This window comes from Notolepis coatsorum, assembly GCF_963971535.1.
Source record: "Notolepis coatsorum genome assembly, chromosome: 10".
NCBI classification, from domain to species: Eukaryota; Metazoa; Chordata; class Actinopteri; order Aulopiformes; family Paralepididae; genus Notolepis; species Notolepis coatsorum.
In genome coordinates, this window is record NC_140174.1 from 83,907,401 (window position 1) to 83,930,736 (window position 23,336).

General features: G+C 43.7%; 1 protein-coding gene across 1 annotated transcript in view; it reads right to left on the reverse strand.

The window, feature by feature from the left end:
* LOC311235154 (collectin-12-like) overlaps positions 1-23,336 on the reverse strand; it is a 212,570-nt gene that overhangs the window by 167,460 nt on the left and 21,774 nt on the right. The window contains exon 2 of the mRNA XM_084322512.1: positions 11,671-11,721. Coding sequence (XP_084178638.1) covers positions 11,671-11,721 — 51 coding nt within the window. The remainder of the gene's footprint in view (positions 1-11,670; positions 11,722-23,336) is intronic.

Consider the following 23,336-nt stretch of genomic DNA (forward strand, 5'->3'; position numbering starts at 1 on the left):
ATAGAGTTGTACCCTTCTTGCTGTCTTTTCGTACAGAACTTGTAAGTCGCTTTGGATAAAAGCGTCAGCTAAATGACTAAATGTAAATGTAAATGTAAATATTGATCAGACTGTTTGCAAACAAAGAAACGCACAATCGGGCTGAAAATAACGTTACTGTCCTCTTACCGTTCGCCGATGAGACTGGAAGAAAAAGATCCCAATTATTTGACGCCGATCGCCTAGATCCATTTCCGGTTTGTATGGCGCAATAAATGCCGAAATATATCGATTATTGCGTTATGGAAGCGATCCATATGCACGCCAGTGTTTGTCTGGACCCACGTAACAAGATATTACTGCCGGAGGAATTTCCTCGACCCACCGATGACAACTTCTGGTTTTGAGAGTGTAACTCGCCCGACCATCCACCAGGCGGCGGTATTGAGGCATTGCAATCTCATTCAGGGTCCCGCTGCAGCACCGGAGGTTGGCTGGATGAATTATGAATGCCATGGCGAAAAAATGAAATATTGATTTAAAAAACGGCTTACGCCGTTGTTGGCGTTCAACGCATGGCGGCTAAAAACGGCGTAACTCGTTTATGGCGACCAATGTGTTAACACTTTGAGTGCCGACGACGTGTATTGTCGTTTGATTTTTTTATTAGCGATCTGAATTCATATTTCATCAACCGAGTATCCCTGTGTAACTGCAGGCCATTCGATTATACTCCTGGATCTGTGGAGGTGGAGCCGGCTCCACTGTGCTGGCAAGCCGTCTGATGAACATGGAAGTGATCGCGAGATGGAAAGCAGCGTGGAATATATATTTACAGCAGCCAATAATCAATCAATAAACGTAATCGATATTTGGAATGGCGATCAGGAATTGGAATAATCTTTTTGGAGAACATCTGATCTAAGGTAAGGAGTCTATGTTACCAGTTTTAGGATAATCAGAGCTGTATTCACTGAGATATCAGCATGTGCCGTGTGTGTATGTGTGTGTGTGTGTGTGTGTGATGTTGAGGAAATGAGAGAATATATTTTCAGCCCGCTTCTATAGCGTGCATAAGTACACATATACTATCGATAATCTAGCGTTTATTTGAAAACGATTAATAAATAGGCCGACAAATGACAACGTGTCTAGTGTATTCGAGAATATTCCAATAAATGCTGTTTATGGGGGAATCTTTCAATTTTCCGGAAATTTTCGAGAACGATAGCTTTTCGAAATGCTATAAAAAGGATATGAACCGATTAAAAAACAATCCGTTTCGACAATGTTGACTGAAAACAAGTAATTGATAAGCGACGGGCAGATTAGACACATAGCCATAATTTAAAACATAGATTATGCGTTTTTAACGCTAACATTGAAGTGAATGATGGCATTCAAGGGGGTAAAAAGGAAAACAAGGCCGGCACTGATAGTGTTAAAGAATATATATTATTATAGTACAAAACATATTGTAGTACAATTATTAAATTGTATTATAGTACATTATACAACGGCATGCAAATTTCTCGATTCTGATTGGCCATTCACACGTCTTTATTGACAACAATCCACGGTCCTGGGCTCAGGACCCGCCCACAACCAAATCACATAACCCTCCCCGGCTCACTCCGGGAGAAAACAGGATCGCGGAGATCAAATGGTTATGTTGAAAGCACCATAACGACTAAATATGAAGCGATTCTGTCAAGGGGAATGTGTTAGTATTTTAAACAATGTTGGATGATGTAATTGATGGGTCTTGACTCAATCTAGAACAAAAGAAAAATCGCGGATTGATTGATAGATTAATTGATTGATTTAAATTTCTTCCTTCCTACTTTCTTGCAGCGTTCTCTCTCACACTGTCCGACGCTGGCGTACCCACAAACACACACACACACATACACACACACACACACACACACACACACACACACACACACATACACACACGCACACACACACTGTGACACACACACACACACACACACACGCACACACACACACACACTCCTGTCTGCAACAGCGGGGGAGTCAGACTGAGAGAGAAGCAGCGCTGTTTTAAGTGAGCATGGTCTATTGAATTGATTGATTGGTTGATTGCTAATTTTATTACTGTACCCCTGGTTTCCAACTGGTTAAGTTTAGGCTAAAAGAAATAAATAAAAAAATAGGGCGAAGAAAACGTTTTTTTCCTATAGGGCAAAGAAAACGTTTTAATAAATTTTCAATCAATCATTCCAATAATACACAGTTGGATGTGTTAGTTGGTTGGATGCACTTCAAGCTGCTTCCACATGAGGCAACTTCTCTCAATCATTCCAATAATACACAGTTGGATGTGTTAGTTTGGTTGGATGCACTTCAAGCTGCTTCCACATGGAGTTGTGGGAACTACTTTTTCTGGCGGATGGTTTTTTCAATAAATCTTCGATTAATGTGTGTTTATTGTATAGAAATAAGGTTGGATGAATCTGGCAGTTGTATAAAAGCTTTACACCACGTGCAGTCGTGATTTGTGACCAATAAACCATGCCTAGGGGGGTCTAACGACCCTCGGCTGCGCCTCGGGCCTAACAACCACCCCTAGGCATGGTTTATTGGTCACAAACCACTCCTGCGTGTGATGTAATGCTTAAATATTTGGCATTTAAAAAAACTTTCTATTATCAAGGATAGTAACATGTATTGTGTTCAGGTCAATATGAGTGTTTGATGGTGTTATGAAGAGCTTGAATGCTGACTTTATGTCTTGGACATGGCTGACAGCATATCTGGTGGGGCCTGGAACCATTTATATGACAATAGCAATGTTGTATACACCGATTAGTAGTCAATTATCCGATTATTGGGTACAACACATAATAATGAGGAGACATGAGACATGAGGGTAAGTTCACGTGACATCTCTTTAGTGGTAAACTCAGGACAGGATTACAATGACGCTCGTACCTAACAACAGGGGCTGTGACAGTATCCGATACGGGACAAATTTAGGATGTCAATACACAACAAGCAGCACTAAGCCTACCCTGTTGTTCAAATGGGGAGTGGGACCATGATAACTTTCCATTTTTGGAAAGTAACGTGTCTGCTTGTAGTGGAGAGATAACAGAATCATCTGCATCTCATTCTCATAAGAGGAGGATGCTTCATAATCAGGGTCCTCTTCAACATGTCTCAGGCGCATTCTCCCCAGCATTCATGCTCCCCAGATATGGAACATCTCCAAATCCTGTGCCGACCGTACCACCTACCCCGTGAGTTTACCGCGGTCATTATATCCGTCGTGTATATTCACCCACAGGCAAATACTGGCAAAGCGCTGGTGGAATTACACGACCACATCAACAAACAGCAGATCAAGCACCCGGAAGCCGCGACGATAGTGACTGGTGACTTCAATCAGGCAAACCTGAAAAAAGTGATGCCGACCTTTTTTCAGCACATCCCTGCTCCACAAGAGGGGGGAACACACTCGACCACTGCTACACCCCGTTCAGAGCTGCCTACAAGGCTGTAGCGGCTCCGCCACTGATGGGCTCTACAAGCGCGAGCGATCACGACTCCATTTTTTTAATCCCAGCATACAAACAAAGATCGCGTGACGTCGTCGTGTCACGTGAGACAAAAAAGTGGTCTGACGAATCAGAGACCGAGCTCCGTGACGCGTTCGCGGATACAGACTGGGACATGTTTAAAGGAAGCGCCAGTGACGTCAGCGAGTACGCTGATACCGTTGTTTGTTACATAGCAACAGTGGTAGACGGCATTGTCCTCACAAAGAAGGCGCGGGTTTTCCCAAACCAGAAACCTTGGGTGGACAGCACTATAAGAACAGCCCTAAACTCACGCACCACGGCTTATAACCTGGGCAGAGAGTCAGGAAATATGGAAGAGTACAAGGCTTCAGTCTACACTCTGCGCAAGGCTGTTAAACTTGCTAAGAGGACATATGCTGAGAAACTGGAGACACAAATGGCACAAAACGACACAAGAGGCTTGTGGAGGGGACTGAAGACAATAACTGACTACAAAGTCAGCGCCCCCTCAATGGGGAGCGACGACGCCTCTCTAGCGGACAAACTCAACTCCTTCTACGCTCGGTTCGGTGTAGACAGTGTCGCCGCTAGCCCTCTGGCTAGTGACGTCACTGGCGCACCGGCTGTTGTGGAGGGGGGGTCAACCGCGGGGGGGCGGGGGCGCTCTCTCGTTGTCGGAACACAGTGTGAGAAGAGCATTTATGCAGGTGAACACCAGGAAGGCTGCAGGCCCAGATGGTATAACAGGACGCATACTTAAGTCCTGTGCAAACCAGCTTGCCCCGGTGTTCACCGCCATATTTAATCAATCCCTGGCGGAGTCAGTAGTCCCTGCCTGCTTCAAGATGTCTACCATCATCCCTGTACCGAAGAAACCCTCCCCAACATGTCCAAATGATTACAGACCGGTGGCACTCACCTCTGTGGTCATGAAATGTTTCGAGAGGCTGGTCAAGGACCACATTTGTGCCTCTCTCCCCAGTGATATGGACCCTATGCAATTTGCATACAGGACAAACAGGTCCACTGATGACGCGGTCTCCCAGGTACTGCACAGCACTCTCTCCCACCTTGACCGTCAGAAGGGGGGCTATGTGAGACTGTTGTTCATTGACTACAGCTCAGCGTTCAACACCATAGTCCCCACCAGACTGGTGGACAAGCTGATCGAGCTGGGCCTGAGCTCCGCCCTGAGCGCCTGGGTACTGGACTTTCTGAGTGAAAGACCCCAGGCGGTCAGGGTGGGGGGTCAGACCTCCAACACCATCACCCTGAGCATCGGGTCCCCCCAGGGCTGTGTTCTAAGCCCCCTGCTGTACTCACTCTACACACACGACTGTGCGGCCAAGTTCAGCTCCAACTCCATTGTGAAGTTCGCCGACGACACGGTGGTGGTGGGGCTGATCTCGGACAACGACGAGAAGGCCTACCGAGAGGAGGTTGAGGTACTGGAACGTTGGTGCCAGGACAACAGCCTGCTCCTGAACATTGGTAAAACCAAGGAGCTGATCGTGGATTATAGGAGAGGACAGCAGGAGACACACACACCACTGACGATTAACGGGGCTACCGTGGACAGGGTGAGCAGCTTCAAGTACCTGGGGGTCCACATCTCAGAGGACCTGACATGGTCAACACACATAGACACAGTAGTAAAGAAAGCGAAGCAGCGCCTCTACCACCTGAGACAGTTAAGGAAGTTCAGAGTATCGGGGAAGATACTCCAGTCCTTCTACTCAGGAGCTGTAGAGAGCATCTTGACCGGAAATCACTGCCTGGTATGGGAACAGCACGGCACAGGACAAGAAGGCCCTACAGAGAGTGGTGCGCTCAGCCGAGCGTACCACGGGTATTGCGCTACCTCCCCTGCAGGCTCTATACAACAAGAGGTGCAAATCCAGAGCCTGCAGGATAATGAAAGACCCCCACCACCCCAATAACAGCCTGTTCCAGCTGCTGAGGTCAGGCAGACGCCTGCGAACTCCAGCTACTAGGACGGAGAGGCTTAGGCTAAGCTTCTTCCCCCAGGCCATCAGAGCCTTGAACAATGAACATTGAGAGACACAGAAACTGAACTATCCACACACAAGCACATACACGACACGCACGCTGAGCACGCTCACACACTAGCAGCCACTTTAACACTCATGCCGCACACACGCACACTTATGGCCAGAGGAAAGGCCACTTAAAGTAGTATAGCATCAGGAACAGTGTATTGCACTACTAAAGCTACCTAGCATGTCCTATATGCTCTGTAAATACTAATGTACAGATACCGAGATGGCACACCATGTACCTGTTTATTGCACTGTTTTATTGGATTCTATTAATATGTTGTACCACTGTATTTTATTGGATTCTATTATATGTTGTACCACTGTATTGCACATCGTCGCGGGCAAGACCAGCCGCATTTCATTGTATACCTGTATGCCGTGACAATTAAAACTCTTGACTTGACTTGACTTGACTTCTATGTCACTTTCAATGTCAAAGAGCTGTGACAAAACTTCACTGGCAGAAAACCTTTTCTTTGAGGCAATTTCAAACTGAGAGAGAACAGAGAAAACACAGATCACCAAGAGAAATGATTTAGATGGCTGCTATGCAAGCTTTTCTATGTTTGCTCCTCCCCTATGTTCTATGTTATCGGAGTTCTTGTGATGTGGGTATTATGCCCCGCTTCTCATAATGTCTTAAAGATGACCTAACGTTTCACCAGAACTTCCCATAATGGCATTCCATAGCAACGTCAAGCCAGGATCATAGTCATTTCACTATAATTTCAAAGTCAGAATACTTTCTTTGTAGAAGACCGTGTCAAAGCACTTGCCAAATACATGTAATGTTATACTGAGTCTAATGTAATGTCATACTGAGTCTTAAAATCTTTATTTTCTTCAAACAAGTGGACAAAGACATTTGCCTAATCTATTGAGATCATTTCACTTGAACATGTTTCCAAAGAAAAGTCTCCAAATGTTGAAATGAGACTTTAGCTTGTTTTGAAACACGTTGGAACAACTGAAAGTCTTTCACCCCATGACAGATGTTTTCCACTTGTTTTCTAAAAATAGGATTTTAAGACTCAATATAAGCACGAGTTACTTGTTAAGATGGACACTCTTCAGACCAGCCACCACACACAATGGATGAGGGAGACGGAGTAACTTAATTTAAAGGTGCAGTATGTAGTTTTGGGGAATACATTTTCAACTAAGACTTGAGGGGAAATTATATGTGGTATATCAAAATATACATAAACTATAAATACAATATACTATCCTCAGGGGGAAAATGGGTCCCTGGGATACTGAAAAGTTACCATGTTACCGTTTCTTAGAATTTATTATACAATTATGCCCCTTTTCCACTGCATGGTACCTACTCGACTCTACTCTACTCTACTCTGCATTTTCGGTTTTCCATTACCAAAGTACCTGGTACCAGGTACTTTTTTGGTACCTTTTTAGTCCCTGCTCTGTCGAGGTTCCAAGCGCGTGCCAAGCGAGTAGAACTGGTACCAGAAAAGTCACGTGAAACACTGCAGACCACTGATTGGTCAGAAGAGAGACGCGTCACTCGTTGGAGAGTCTGAACGAAAACAGAAAGCCGCCATCTTTAATGTCTCGCATAGGATTTCATTATGTTTGCAGCAGGCACAAGTGCAATAAACAAAGGATACAGTCACTGTGTATTCTGCCTCATTTAGTCTCGCAAAAAGATCGCTGACTTGTTAAGGCTTATGCTTGTTGTTAGGTTAGGTGCTAATGTTGTGTTAGCGTTTTAGCATGGCTATCGTACATAGCGTGATCAATATAACTCGCTATTGATTGTTTGTACGAGTAACGTTAATGCTAGTAGAATAGACACAACGTGAGGTAATCACCATCCATTTTAAACCGGTTATTACCTAATGCTAACGTTAGCATATAGACGCAAGACTGGTAACGTTACAGCTTTGTTGTTAGCCTAATGCTAACGTTAACGTTAGCATAAACAGCCTAGCTAACGTTAACGCTTGTAGAATAGACACAATGAGAGGTAACGTTAGCGTTAGCAGAATAGACACAACGAGAGTCTCGTTAATGTTGTTATTGATTGAAAACTGTGTTTTACTCTGGCTTGCGCCTAGCTCACGGACATAGCTATGCTGGAGCTCTCACAGAGCTATGGAGCTATCAGCTGTACACCAGCAGCCCCGCCTCCCCACACGGAGACAAACTGAGTACTTTATTTTAGTACCTGCAGTGGAAAAGGAACGAAGTACCAGGTACCTAAAGCGAGTAGAGTAGAGTAGGGTAGAGTCAAGTAGGTACCATGCAATGGAAAAGAGGCATACGATAGACTCTAATTAAAAGAATGACTTGGATCCGTATTCCCACCTGTACCTGTCCTCTCCTTCTCTCTGTTGCTGCTCTGACTCCTGAGTTTCCCTATTGGGATGAATACAGGTTTATCTAATTTTGTCTGCAGGCTCTGCAAATGTACATTTTCTCTCTCAAAACTACATAGTGCACCTTTAACTGTATAGAAAGAGAGAAAGAAACCGCTTATTGCCCCATCCCTACAAGAATGCAACATTTGATGTATTGAGGCAAAACAGCAAAAGAACAATGTGTTTCGCCACAGAATACAGAGATTACAACCCTAACAGTTGAAGAGAGTTGAAGAGCGATGATGCAATCCTCTTGCACAACGAGGCCCCTGGAGTCAAGAAGCAGACCCTTGGAGAGTGGGGCCACTCCAACTAGCTGCCATATCTCTCCCAGGGACAAGGACACTGCTCTGAGTCCAGCAGCTCACCCAGCCCCCCCCCCCCTCTCTCCTCCTACTCTTCCCAATGTCAAGAGTTCATTTGAATAAAAGTTAAAAGCGAGCCGACTCTTGGCCCCCTTCCCCATCAGTTCTCTGGCCCCATGAGCGTGGACTCGTGCGCACTCTGAGAAAGACAAACAGGACGCTTCCTTTTTTTTGATCCACTTTTTCTCACATTTTCTATATTTTCTCCCATCCCAATTTCGTATCATCCAATTCAACCCTCCCCTGTCACGGACGCTGTTTCTTGCCTCCCACAAGCCGGCTGCAATGTGGACTAAGTCATACAACAAGAGGTGCAAATCCAGAGCCTGCAGGATAATGAAAGACCCTCACCACCCCAATAACAGCCTGTTTCAGCTGCTGAGGTCAGGCAGACGCCTGCGAACCCCAGCTACTAGGACAGAGCGGCTGAGGCTCAGCTTCTTCCCCCAGGCCATCAGAGCCATGAACAATGAACATTGAGTGCTCAGAACATTGAACTATCCACACACAAGCACACACAAACACACACACGACACGCACGCTGTGCACGCTCACACACGAGCAGCCACTTAACACTTTAACATGAGCGGGCACACACTCATGTCGCACACACGCACACTTATGGCCAAAGGAAAGGACACTTTAAATTAGAATAACAGGAACAGTGTATTGCACTACCAAAGCTAACTAGCATGTCCCATATGCTCTGTAAATAACTATGTACAGATACCGAGATGTCACTCCATGTTACCTGTTACCTGTTTACTGCACAATGTTGTTTTTTCATTTTTGATTCTATTATATGTTGTACCACTGTATTGCACATCGTTGCGGGCAAGACCACCCGCATTTCATTGTATACCTGTATGCCGTGACAATTAAAACTCTTGACTTGACTTGACTACATAGCACAAGCCCCCTCCGGTACTTGAGGTAACAGCAGTCGCATCTTTTCACCTGCGCAGCTCGATCTCTCAGTGGCGAGGAGTAACGCGTGGGAGGCTCACGCTGCCCCCGACACTTCCTGATTCTACTGCGCAGGCGCACCAACCGACCTGTAGGAGTCGCTGTCCACAACGCCCGATCCCCACCCATCAGTTTCCCACCCCCTAATACGGCCAATGTGTATTAGTACGGACAACCAGCTAAACTGAAAGCAAATGTGGAGCGCTGGGCTCGAACAGGCGAGCCCAGTGTCTCCAGCATTTCGTGGCAAGCGCCTTGCCCACTACGCCACGTAGCCGCCCCCCAAACAGGACGCTTCCTATCGAGTGACACGTTGATGAAGAAGATTATGTTTTAACACAGTTGGAGTTTGGGAGTAAACACTGGTCTCCGTCAGTGCATGTGAGCGGATCGGAGCGTGAGCGGCACGGGGCGCGGAGCGGCCCGTTTTGACGTGAGCGAGGAGTGGGTTTTAAAATGAGTCGGCGCGACGTCCGGAGCGAGAGTTCTCCTCCGCTCCAATCCACTCCAGGCCGCTCACAGTGGTTTAACACTGATGTAATATATACATGCAGTACAATGCCAAAGCAACAGATGGCGATGTACAAACATGAAGGCCATTTTCAACCAATGAGAAGGGTGAACCTGTGATAGGCTAGCCTGTTCAGGCTTTGTCACTGTAGAGACGCCCACACTCACTCCAGTTAGAAAAAGTATCGACGCCATTGTTGTTGACGTTAGCTTACATGCTAACGTTAATGGCAGCGACCATAGCATTGTGGCTCGGCTAGCCTATCATCGCTTAATAGAACTAGTGAATGGATAAACAACGTTATTTAACATTGCAGAATGGCTACAATTACAATGCGGCTCAATACAAACAATTGTTAAGGGGCCCAGGGGGTGTAGACTGTTGTAGTTTGAGCTAATTTACACCATGCTCCAAAAAAAAAAAAAAAAAAACTGCTGAGCGATCTGGCGCGGGGAGTGGGGAGCGCTCGATTCAAGGTGAGCGGGGAGCGAGCGGAGAGCGACTTGGGGGCGGGGTCAACATGAGCGATTAGCGGAGCGGACCAAGCTTTAAAGAGTGAAGAGCGGATTTCTCGGCCGCGCCGATCCGCTCACGTGGCCTGGTCTCCGTCCACGTTCGTGGACTCAAGCCAAACCGTGTGAATGAATTATACTGGAGCAACCCCCCTCAACAGAACAGCACAGAGAGTGAAGTTCCCAAATACCAAATTACTGTTGGACCAACAGTATAATGACGAAGCACGCTCTCTGTCTCCTGTGAAGTATTTGTATGTATGTATGTATGTATGTATGTATGTATGTATGTATGTATGTATGTATGTATGTATGTATGTATGTATGTATGTATGTATGTATGTATGTATGTATGTATGTATGTATGTATGTATGTATGTGTGTGTGTGTGTGTGTGTGTGTGTGTGTGTGTGTGTGTGTGTGTGTGTGTGTGTGTGTGTCTGTGTGTGTGTGTGTGTGTATATGTGCGTGCGTGCATGTGTGTGTGTGTGTGTGTGTGTGTGTGTGGGTGTGTGTGGGTGTGCGTGTGCTCAGACAGCACAATGTGTGTCTCTCGTACAAAAACAGAGAACTGATGAAGGACTCCTGATAAAAAGAACCATCTCCAGTTGGTGTGTCTGTAAATAAAGGGGAACTATGACCAATTGAATAATTCATACATGTTATTCCTTTGGTCTAAGACGGTGGTTCTCCCACATTGATACACATTAGGCTACAGACCCCCATCTGAGAAGGTTTTGTTACTGTAGGTATGATATGATTAGGTCCAGAATTCCACAACTGTATATTGTAATTGAATAGAATACCAGTTGAGAAATAGAAACCAATTAGAATAGTCACTCTTACACAGTGTGTTCTCACAATTTCCCCACTTCTCTGTAGATCCTCTGAAAACTCGGTTTCTGACTTTGGGAGAGAGTAGCTCATTGAACTTTCCTGGCCCATGGAAATCATTTCTAAATCTTTTTGTGTTGGAGTAGGAATACTGTGTGAAGGCATTTTTTTTCTGAAATGCTAATGTTTTCACACACCTACATAACCTTACAGTAGTCTACAGATCCAAACACACCTTTTAGTGTAGGAAGATGAATGGTACCTTCTTCCACCATTGTGGTTATTCTACCACTGTGTGTTGTTTGTAACCTGGACTACCAGTGATTTGCAATTGAAACAGCTGTCATAATTAGCATAACGTATAGCTGGTTAAGGACTGGGGTGAGTTCTGTCTAACGTGTTGTGAAATCAAGGTGTGCATTTCAACCGGGAGATCATAAGCTAATAAAAGACCAATCAAATAAAGAAATAAAACATGAGGCATGTCAAATTGAAAAACAGCCTTTTTACTTACCAAACCTTTTGTATCCAAAAGAATGTACTTCCTCCTCGTCTGCAAAGTCGTCTGTGGAACAAAACAGACAAATGGTATGAGAGCTTGTAGAGAGCATGTAGAGAGCATGTGGAGACCATGTAGAGAGCATGTAGCATGTAGATAGCATGTAGAGAGCATGTAGAGAGCATGTAGCATGTAGAGAGCATGTAGAGAGCATGTAGAGAGCAGGTAGAGAGCATGTAGAGAGCATGTAGAGAGCATGTAGAGACCATGTAGAGCATGTAGAGAGCATGTAGAGAGCATGTAGAGAGCATGGAGAGACCATGTAGCGAGCATGTAGAGAGCATGGAGAGACCATGGAGAGACCATGTAGAGCATGTAGAGAGCATGTATAGAGCATGGAGAGACCATGTAGAGAGCATGTAGAGAGCATGTAGAGAGCATGGAGAGACCATGGAGAGACCATGTAGAGTATGTAGAGAGCATGTAGAGAGCATGTAGAGACCATGGAGAGACCATGTAGAGCATGTAGAGAGCATGTAGAGAGCATGGAGAGACCATGTAGAGAGCATGGAGAGACCATGGAGAGACCATGTAGAGCATGTAGAGAGCATGTAGAGAGCATGTAGAGAGCATGGAGAGAGCATGTAGAGACCATGTAGAGAGCATGTAGAGAGCATGTAGAGAGCATGTAGCGAGCATGTAGAGACCATGTAGAGCATGTAGAGAGCATGTAGAGAGCATGTAGAGAGCATGTAGAGATCATGTAGAGAGCATGTAGAGAGCATGTAGAGACCATGTAGAGAGCATGTAGAGAGCATGTAGAGACCATGTAGAGAGCATGGAGACAAGGACGCGGGAACTAGGGGTGCGGCAGGGGCTGCGGGGAACGAATTGCAGAGGGAGGGCACCGCGCAACAGGTGGGGTAAGCTGGGCTGTGATGTGTGCATCAAAACGATTACATGTTTGTCTCGCACGCTCCGCAGAGCTGAGCGTGAGAGCGTGGTCTCTAGTGAACGAGAGTGTTGGTTTACCAGAGTGGTAAACCTATGACGTTATTATTATATCACTTATCTCAGCACCCCCTCATAAGTCATAACACGTTTCACATTTCAGACCCTGTTGAACTATCGCTCTAGCCTCTGACTCAGTATCCATCTGCAGAACGTCAGCCCCAGCACTCTCAGGCCCCACGCACGCTGAATGTGAATCTGATTTGACCAAAGCAGAGTATACACACAGACAGTGGAGCTGTTTGCAGATAGCGAGCATTTTGACTTGTTGCGTGGTGGAGATGTCTCGCAGACAATACAACTACAAGTATAATTATATAATATATATATTTTATTAAAAAAAAAAAATTATATATATAAAAAAAAAAAAATTAATCAAAAACTATCAATATCTCAGCACCCCCACTTCCCACGGACTTCCCGCGGCCCTGCATGGAGAGCATGTAGAGACCATGTAGAGAGCATGTAGAGAGCATGTAGAGACCATGGAGAGACCATGTAGAGAGCATGTGGAGACCATGTAGAGAGCATGTAGCATGTAGAGAGCATGTAGAGAGCATGTTGAGACAGGGCTCTACAGTGCGACCAAATTGCTCTCATATGCCCCTAAAAATATGTGTGTGCGAACCGTAAAAATCAATTACGCGCATGCTGTGCGAGTACAGATTACAGCCTCTCTCGTCTTTTTTTCCTCCGCCGCGAGAATCGTTAAAAAACTACAAGTCCCACATTGCACTCAAGTCAACGGTCCAATCACAGTAGAGTGACGTGACTGGTTTCATGAGAAAGAAAGCAAATGACCAATCGGAAGCTCTCATTTGGCTTGTTTACTTCCTGAAACGCCACCATTGCGATATGCGAGTTTCCCGAGACATGTAACTTCTAGTCTTACCAATAGCAATATATTTTAGAACACCTAGATTTAGCGATAGCAATAGTTAGTAATATAACGTTAATGCAACAAAACGAATGCCTTGCTTTGTTAATCATAACGTTGATGCAGTAGCATATGCCGTTGTGTTGACTGTAACGGACATGATAACAACATAACACTGTGTACACATTCAAATTGCGATAATCGATTCTAATTTCTAACATTTTCAAATCGATGAAGTTGAATTTTCCCCTTAGGATCGATGCATTGTTACACCCCTACACCAAAGTAACTGCCGGCCCACTGTGTATGTGTGTACAGCTAACTTGGCTAGCGTTATGAACAGCAGAGGTGGGCAATAGGGTCCAGCTGCAGCGCCGGACGGCCGGAGTGCAAGCGGTGTGACGTAATTGGCAGACTCGACTGTCAATCAATGGTCTACCTGACACGCAAACTCATAAACAATGTTTCTGTACTGGAGGTGTACAGTATTTCAATAGGCAACCCTGAAAGGATTATTTATCTAGAAGAGCAACACAGCCAAAACATAGGCATTGTATGCATAAAAGGGGCAAAAGCTAAAGTTAAGTGACTGTTACTTTTGTAGCAGTAGTTTGATTTGATAGTTTATTTGATAGGGACAGCACATGTTAATGAACATCAAGTACAAAATACAAAATGTAAACATGCAGGGTTGTAGCAAGAGCTAATTTACACACATGCACGCACAGTACAAATATACATTTATTTTTGAAAAAAAAAAAACTATTTTACTTGAAATATTTTCACTGTGCTCCTAAATATTTTTGGGTGCTCCTAAATTTCTTTGTGTGCTCCTAACTTTTTTCATTTAGGAGCACCTGTGCCCCTAGTGAAAAAGGTTAGCGTAGAGCCCTGAGAGAGCATGTGGAGACCATGTAGAGAGCATGTAGCATGTAGAGAGCATGTAGAGAGCATGTAGAGAGCATGGAGAGACCATGTAGAGAGCAAGTAGAGCATGGAGAGAGCATGTAGAGAGCATGTAGAGAGCATGTAGAGACCATGTAGAGAGCAGGTAGAGAGCATGTAGAGCATGTAGAGACCATGTAGAGCATGCAGAGAGCATGTAGAGACCATGTAGAGCATGTAGAGAGCATGTAGAGAGCAGGTAGAGAGCATGTAGAGAGCATGTAGAGAGCATGGAGAGAGCATGTAGAGAGCATGGAGAGCATGGAGAGCATGCAGAGCATGGAGAGAGCATGTAGAGCATGAAGAGAGCAGGTAGATCATGTAGAGAGCAGGTAGAGCATGGAGAGCATGTAGAGAGCAGGTAGAGCATGGAGAGAGCATGTAGAGCAGGGGTCAGCAACCTTTTTGACATGGAGTGCCTGTTTGAAATATAGTTGTAACTAGTGTGCCTCAACAATATTCCATGCATCGTAATTTTTTTCTTCTCATAATCAGGTCTTTTTAATGATAATTTTTACATTATTACATCATTATTGTTATTGTTATTATTAACAATATTATTATGATGGTTGTATCAACCCTAAATCTGAGTTGGGGGGGGGGGGGATGCAATGCAGACAAACAGCTGCATACAGTGCGACCATTTCACTCACATTTGCCCATTCATTTTTGGACACATCACACACCATTGGTGTGTGTACTGTACATGTGCTGTCATAGCTCCACCTACAGGCCTAATGGAGAACACCAGGATGTGAATGGAGGGTGAATGTGAGGTATATCGTGTAAATAAGTTTTGATTGATCGCAAGACTACACTGTAAAAAAAAAAATCAGCTGTGCCCACCCTGGTAAAAAAAAAAATTCAATCAAAGTCAACTATCCAAATCCTTAGTCGGGGACAGCCCTAGTGGGCACTGATGTCAACAACAACACTACTGAAGCTAGCACGGCACTCTGTGAGAATTCGTTTTCTACCCTCAAGAGCGTCTTTACAGAACATCGCCTTAGTATGCTTCATCGACGCAACTAAGGCCAATTTAATTCAGTTGGCATTTGAGAAGGACTTAACAAAAAAGTTCAGGGATGAGTGGAGGGACAGTGTTTTAAGAAGATTTCACTATGTCCCCAAACACTGCTTGCCTCTCTACTTATGATGGTGAGTAGCCTGTGGAGGAATTTTGTTTGCTTTTTTATGCACCTTATTTTTGTCAGTTCAGTTCAGTTTGTCAGTGAATTCAGAAGTGTTGAATAAATTGAGACTTTTCAAAGATATAGAATAGAATAGAATAGAAATGTATTATCCTGAGGGAAATTTGACACTGCAAATCACTCAACATTAAACATTTAGACAGAACAAGTCACAAATATGAATAACAAAACAAATGGCCTAAGAATAGAATAAAATGAAATAGAATAAAAATAGAATAAAAGATACAGTAAATAAATACAGTAAAAATATACTGAAGTCTACAGTAGGTGTAATATTGCACAGTGCTGTTTAAAAAGTAAGAGTCCAGGAAGATGGTAACTGTCACTCTGTGCTCAGTGATGCAGTGAAGCACAGTGATGCATTGTATAGTCTGATGGCTGTCGGAATGAAGGACTTCCTGTGCCGTTCAGTGCTGCATTTAGGTAGTGTGAGCCTATAACATGCTCCTCCTGTCAGCCAAGTCTGTGTATAGTGGGTGGGAGGGGTTTTCCCTGATGGCCTGGAGCTTAGCAAGGTTCCTCCTCTCCGCCACCCTCGCTAGAGTCCAGCTCCACCCCAACCACGCTACTGGCCTTCTTGACCATCTTATCCAGCCTGTTTGTGTCCCCTGCTCTCAGTCCGCTGCCCCGGCAGGTCTGTTATATATATCCGTTCAGTCTGTTTTTGTATAAGTGAAAGTTCTTAAGATAGAGAGAAATTAGATTTTTCAATTGCCTCTCTGCTGTTTAGTTCAGCACCGTGGGCAGCGCCAAGCAAGCCACAGCGCCGCTGTCCCAGCTGAAACGTATAAAAGGGAACCTGTGTTGAAAAACCATTGTGCCCCCCCGAGAACATTTTATGCCCCCCCACTAATTTGTTTCTGCAGCCTGGTCTGGCATGGAGAGAGCAGGTAGAGCATGTAGAGCATGGAGAGAGCATGCAGAACATGGAGAGAGCATGCAGAGCATGGAGAGAGCATGGGGAGCATGTAGAGCATGTACAGAACAGGTAGAGCATGTAGAGAGCAGGTAGAGCATGGAGAGAACATGTAGAGCATAGGTGTCAAACTCATGGCCCGCGTCATTTGATGTGGCCCCCCAAGAGCTGGGGGTGACAGTGGCTCGGGAGGTAGAGCAGTCGTCTGGCAATCCGGAGGTTCCCGGTTCGATTCCCGCTCCTCCCGGGCAGCGTGTCGATGTGTCCTTGAGCAAGACACTTAACCCCTAATTGCTCCTGATGAGCAGGTTGGCACCTTGCATGGTTGCCTCTGCCGTCGGTGTGTGAATGTGTGAGTGAATGGGTAAAATGTGAGTAACAAATTGTAAAGCGCTTTGGATAAAAGCGCTATATAAAAAAGCAGCCATTTACCATTTAAAATTCTTTTTAACATTAATCTTGGGTTAAAAAATAGCGGCGTTAAAATAATTGTGGGTTAATGCGTTAATAAAGCTTTAACTTTGACAGCCTTAGTTATTACACATTCTTACACATACATATATGTTGAACATCTGAGGTATTGATGAAGTAACAAAGGAAAAAAGCCTGTGTGACTTAACCGAGCATCTCGCTCAATTGAATAAGAAGCTGTAGGGACGCAAACAAGTCCCACCCAAAACTTGACCAATATAGTTGTGAACTGAGACAACCCTTATTTTGTTATTTTTTTAGTACAGTTACAGTTGTGTGTTCATGATAAGATAAGATAATACATGCAGCTCGAGGCAGATTGCTGCATATGGTCAGAATTGGGTCAATTTAGTTTAATCATCGTCACCATCATCGTACCCCCTATTAGCACGGTACGGTGGCATCTTTATTTTCACGTCCATAATTTCCGACGTGATGTCCTGAATGGCCTGAGACCGCGACAGTTCCTCTGCGTGGTTAGAAGCAAGTCTCTCAAGAATTGTCTTCAAGCACGATTGTTCATCTACGTGGTAGATTTCGCACCGTTCCAACATGGTCTTGGAGCTCAGTTGTTCATCACCGCACAGGGTATTGAGGTCAGCGATCCTTTTAAACAGTTCCATTTGGTTGTCTTTGATCCCGGCCATATCCCTGGCCAGGGGAATCAACTTCTTCCGAATTAGATTCAGACAGTACCAGATCCAACAGCTGACGGAGCCCAAGCCGAGCAGCATGACAATTAGAAGATATACGTCCTCAACGTCGTTTATCTCCAACGGGAAAAAGCATATCGTGAGCCAGGTCCCGTATGAATTTATGGTGTATCCCACCTGATAGCTCCCAAGAGGGCATAATGGGTCATCCGCATTCTGCCTCCTTGTCGAGAATATGCGATCAATCGCTGTAAAAGCCCAGCTTATTAGATCCATATTACGGTCAAAAGTCGAGTCGAGTTGAGGATTCTGCTGTAAAAATAAAAAGAAGAAAAAGGTCAAAAACGGCCGAGCGTCTCCAGCGAGGGCAGATCCAGGCTCTAGGGAAAGGAGCTGTAGGGCTGGTACGGACGTCTCCAAGCGGATAAGAGAGAGGCCTTGAGGTGTTCTCTGGAGGGTGGGAGAGGAGATAAAAATGCGACTGCTTCTGGGAGGGAGGAGGAAGGTAACAGTGCAGACACATAATAGCAATTTCATTATGAATTGAAAATGGTGGACCCTGATGTAAACAAGTCGAAAGTCTTTCTCTGGTCTGCATCCCCTTAACAATTGTGTGTATTGAGCTGTACTGTACTGTACCCATTCTGCAATCTGTTAATTAAAGTTAATTAAACTATCTTCCATTAGTTGGATGTATGGCCTCTGCAAGGTTGTGTGCAGCCATTTGTTTTTGTAACATCTGCTACATCTGTCCCACGTGTTCTTTGCAGCTCAGTTGTTAGTTCTGCCCCTCTTGACTGTGACAAAAAGGTTTTGAACAAACTTAATGTCATAGCTTGTATTTGATGATCTTCTTCTTTGTTATTTACTTGAATGGTTTGATCATTGATTAATGGAGTAATATGGGGTTCTGATAAACTAAAATTATTTGTTAAAATAACATAAGCTAACATATATTTTTACATCTATGCAAATGCATATGCAATATGTATAACTTGAATAAGTAATAAATACAGAAACAACATGTTTAACAATATGTAAATGAGTAGCTACATTTATTTTACATTACATTAACATTTATACGGTCTTTGGCCCTTTGAGGGCAACCATAATGCTGATGTGGCCCTCTGTGAAAATGAGTTTGACACCCCTGATGTAGAGCATGAAGAGAGCAGGTAGAGCATGTAGAGCATGGAGAGAGCATGCAGAGCATGGAGAGAGCATGGAGAGCATGGAGAGCATGTAGAGCATGTAGAGAGCTGGTAGATCATGTAGAGAGCAGGTAGAGCATGGAGAGCATGTAGAGAGCAGGTAGAGCATGGAGAGAGCATGTAGAGCAGGGGTCAGCAACCTTTTTGACATGGAGTGCCTGTTTGAAATATAGTTGTAACTAGTGTGCCTCAACAATATTCCATGCATCGTAATTTTTTTCTTCTCATAATCAGGTCTTTTTAATGATCATTTTTACATTATTACATCATTATTGTTATTGTTATTATTAACAATATTATTATGATGGTTGTATCAACCCTAAATCTGAGTTGGGGGGGGGGGGATGCAATGCAGACAAACAGCTGCATACAGTGCGACCATTTCACTCACATTTGCCCATTCATTTTTGGACACATCACACACCATTGGTGTGTGTACTGTACATGTGCTGTCATAGCTCCACCTACAGGCCTAATGGAGAACACCAGGATGTGAATGGAGGGTGAATGTGAGGTATATCGTGTAAATAAGTTTTGATTGATCGCAAGACTACACTGTAAAAAAAATAATAATAATAAGTTACCAGAACTTAAAAAAATTGAGTTCAGTTACTGTGCATTAAGGTTTTCAGTTTTCAACCATAATAAGTTAACAGAAAAATAAGTACACAACCACATTATTTCAACCTAATAAAACTATGTTTATTGTCATTGTTTTAAGAACACAAGTTGACTTGGTAATACTCACATTTTGAGTAAAAAAATGGTTTTAACATGTGCAATGTTCAATGAAATAGAAAAATAAATAATACAATTTGTTGATTAATCCCACTGGTCACAATGGTGACCGTAATAATGTTTTTGTTATAAGGCTCTGCAAATGTTACTGAATGATGTAGCAATGTATTTCCAGCTAAATTGAAATAATAAACAAATAAAGGGTCTCAATTAAATATGTGGTAGTAAAGAACCTGTGGGAGGATTTCAACAAGATAAATGCGACAACAGTGCAAAATATTTCACTATAATATTTCAAAGCAAAAAAAAATATTATATTTTTTAATTTTTTTAATTTTTTATGCTGCCCCCTGTGCCTATGAAAATGCCCCTGCGTGCCAATGCAGGCACGCGTGCCTAGGGTTGCCTACCCCTGCTCTACATGCTCTACATGCTCTCTCCATGATCTACATGCTCTCTCCATGCTCTACCTGCTCTCTCCATGCTCTACATGCTCTACATGCTCTACCTGCTCTCTCCATGCTCTCCATGCTCTCTCCATGCTCTACATGCTCTCTGCACATGAAAATCTTAATGCACAGTAACTGAACTCAATATTTTTAAGTTCTGGTAACTTATTATTATTTATTTTTTTACAGTGTAGTCTTGCGATCAATCAAAACGTATTTACACGATATACCTCACATTCACCCTCCATTCACATCCTGGTGTTCTCCTGGTGTTCTCCATTAGGCCTGTAGGTGGAGCTATGACAGCACACGTACAGTACATGTGATGTGTCCAAAAATGAATGGGCAAATGTGAGTGAAATGGTCGCACTGTATGCAGCTGTTTGTCTGCATTGCATTCTCCCCCCCCCCCCCCCCAACTCAGATTTAGGGTTGATACAACCATCATAATATTTTAATAATAACAATAACAATAATGATGTAATAATGTAAAAATTATCATTAAAAGACCTGATTATGAGAAAAAAATATTACGATGCATGGAATATTGTTGAGGCACACTAGTTACAACTACAGATGGGGGACTGGAAAACGAGGTATCTCCCGCCGGTACCAAGCTTGGTGACGCTATTTGAGGCGAGTTGACGGCTGCTGACGCTGCACTGCCTGGTTCAACCAGTAGGGGGAGTGGAGTTACACGGTGGAGAGAGGGAACTATCGTTCTATGTGTGTGTGTGTGTGTGTGTGTGTGTGTGTGTGTGTGTGTGTGTGTGTGTGTGTGTGTGTGTGTGTGTGTGTGTGTGTGTGTGTATGTGTGTGTGTGTGTGTGCATGCGACACTACAGACTTGGACATATTATTTTGCAATGTAATGCTTTTCTGTTGATTATTTGACTGTCATTGGTACAGTAATGGTGTGGTATTTTCGATTAACGTGCGTTTTTTATGGATAATCAGCTAGATGTACAGTACAGTATTATTCTTTACGTTGAGACAACCCAACGTGCTGGCACCGAAGACCCGCCCCTACTCTGCCTCTGATTCGCAGACTGTGGCTCTAGTTAGGCTCTGGTTGGAGGAAATGTAAACTGTACCGTCGACTCTTGTGATCAGGCTGTCCTGTGCAGTGGCGTCGTTAGCCCTGGGCTTCCGGGGCTTTAGCCCTGGGCTTCCGGGGCTTTAGCCCTGGGCTTCCGGGGCTTTAGCCTCGGATGTTTTTCTCTTAGCCCCGGATCTATTTTTTTTTTTTTTTATGTCAGCATCCCCATTGTCTGTGCTGAATGTTTGTTAGTGTTTGGTATTTTTTGTTGGTTTTTAGTACTTTTAAACATCCATTTTTAGTAAGTAGTTTTCATTTGATCCTATAATTTTTTCATTCACCGATTTGTGGACTTTTTTTTTAGTGTCCTGAAAGGCGCCACTTTTTTTTTTTTTTTATGTCAGCATCCCCATTGTCTGTGCTGAATGTTTGTTAGTGTTTGGTATTTTTTGTTGGTTTTTAGTACTTTTAAACATCCATTTTTAGTAAGTAGTTTTCATTTGATCCTATAATCTTTTCATTCACCGATTTGTGGACTTTTTTTTTAGTGTCCTGAAAGGCGCCTTATAAATCAAATGCATTATTATTATTATTATTATTATTATTATTATTATTATTATTATTATTATTATTATTATTATTATTATTATTATTATTATTATTATTATTATTATTATTATTATTATCATCCAGGAGGGAAAAGACACTTTGGATAGTAGGGACTGCATCTTTGCCTGTCCTGACCAGGAAACACTTTGCAACTGTGATCTCCTCTGGCAATAGTTGGATATTGTAATGTTTGGCGAGGGGTTGCAGCAATTCCACTGAGAGAAACTGGTCTGAGGCTGGATAACATGCCTGTATGCCTCTCATAAGTTGTCATCCAACTCATGAGAACCTGCTCTCAAGCTCTTGCAGCATTCTGTCGACGACTGGATAGAACAGTCTCTGTCTCAGCTGATCTCCTGAGCTGAGGTCTGAGCTTGTGCCACAAGATGACTCAACTACATACTCGTCCATCCTTTTCTGCTTCCTCCTTTGGCTGGTAGTATGTTCCTCAATCCAAAGGCCATTACATATGGCCTTTGTCCTGTCATACATGTCCACTGCCATCTCTGAGGTGCGATAACCTTTGAGTGTGTCCTGCACTGTGCTTTTAAATAGTACAGATATTGAAGATGTGCACTTTAACGCAGCAGCACCTGGAGCCATCCATACCCATGTCCAGTGTCCTATAATAAGCTTTAATCGAACCCTGGTTCATTTCCTCGGATAGTCCGGTTGGTTTGGGGTGGTGTGAAAGCTCATTCACTCTTGCAAGTGAACCCTGCTGCGCAGGCACGTGCACACATAGAGACCAAGGGGTGCCTGAGCACCTGCCTTTTTGAGCCTCATCAAAAAAGTGCCCTTTTTGAAAACATTTTAATTTATTTTTATTTTTTTACCGTTACGCATATAGACTGCCCTTCCAACTGAAAATGTCAGGATAGAATTAAAATATTAGGTAAAGAGAGAGAGATGCCCCATATTCCATTGCAGTTTGCACGGCCTCCTCAGCGTGCCTCTCCGCGGACCTATATATTTTATGCATAGCATGGGTGGTGATGATGATGATGATAGAAACCGCTGTTGAATGCTGGTATTACACTCATTGAGGGACACGAAGAAGTCAAGTCCGATGGGATTTGGGAATCTCAAATACAAATCGGGATTGGACTAAAAAATGCATTTATATTAAACGATACAGAATATACAGCACTTCTTGGGGTCTGTAGGGTAAGCACTTATTCCCTCCCCCCTGAACATTTATGGAGATGTATGGGCCTTTTAAGTCAGTGATAAAAGTGTCTTCAAGGATAAGTGAGCTCCTGCACTGATTATTATAGTTCAATATTCAATATTTGATCACCAAAACCCCCCAAAAAGCATAAAAAGGGGGCCCCCCGCCCGAAAAGGGCCCTTAAAAATCGCGCTTGCACGCTGCACGCGCTCGGTTAATATATACACACAAGTGTAGTGCCCTTTTCAGCCTTTGAGCACCTGCCCTTCTAAAGTCCTGTGCACGTCCCTGCTGCTGCGGTTCATTTGAGATGTGAATGCAAAGCGGACCAAAGGCAGGAAAAGACCCAAAAATCTAATATTTTTTTTATGAGAAGACTGA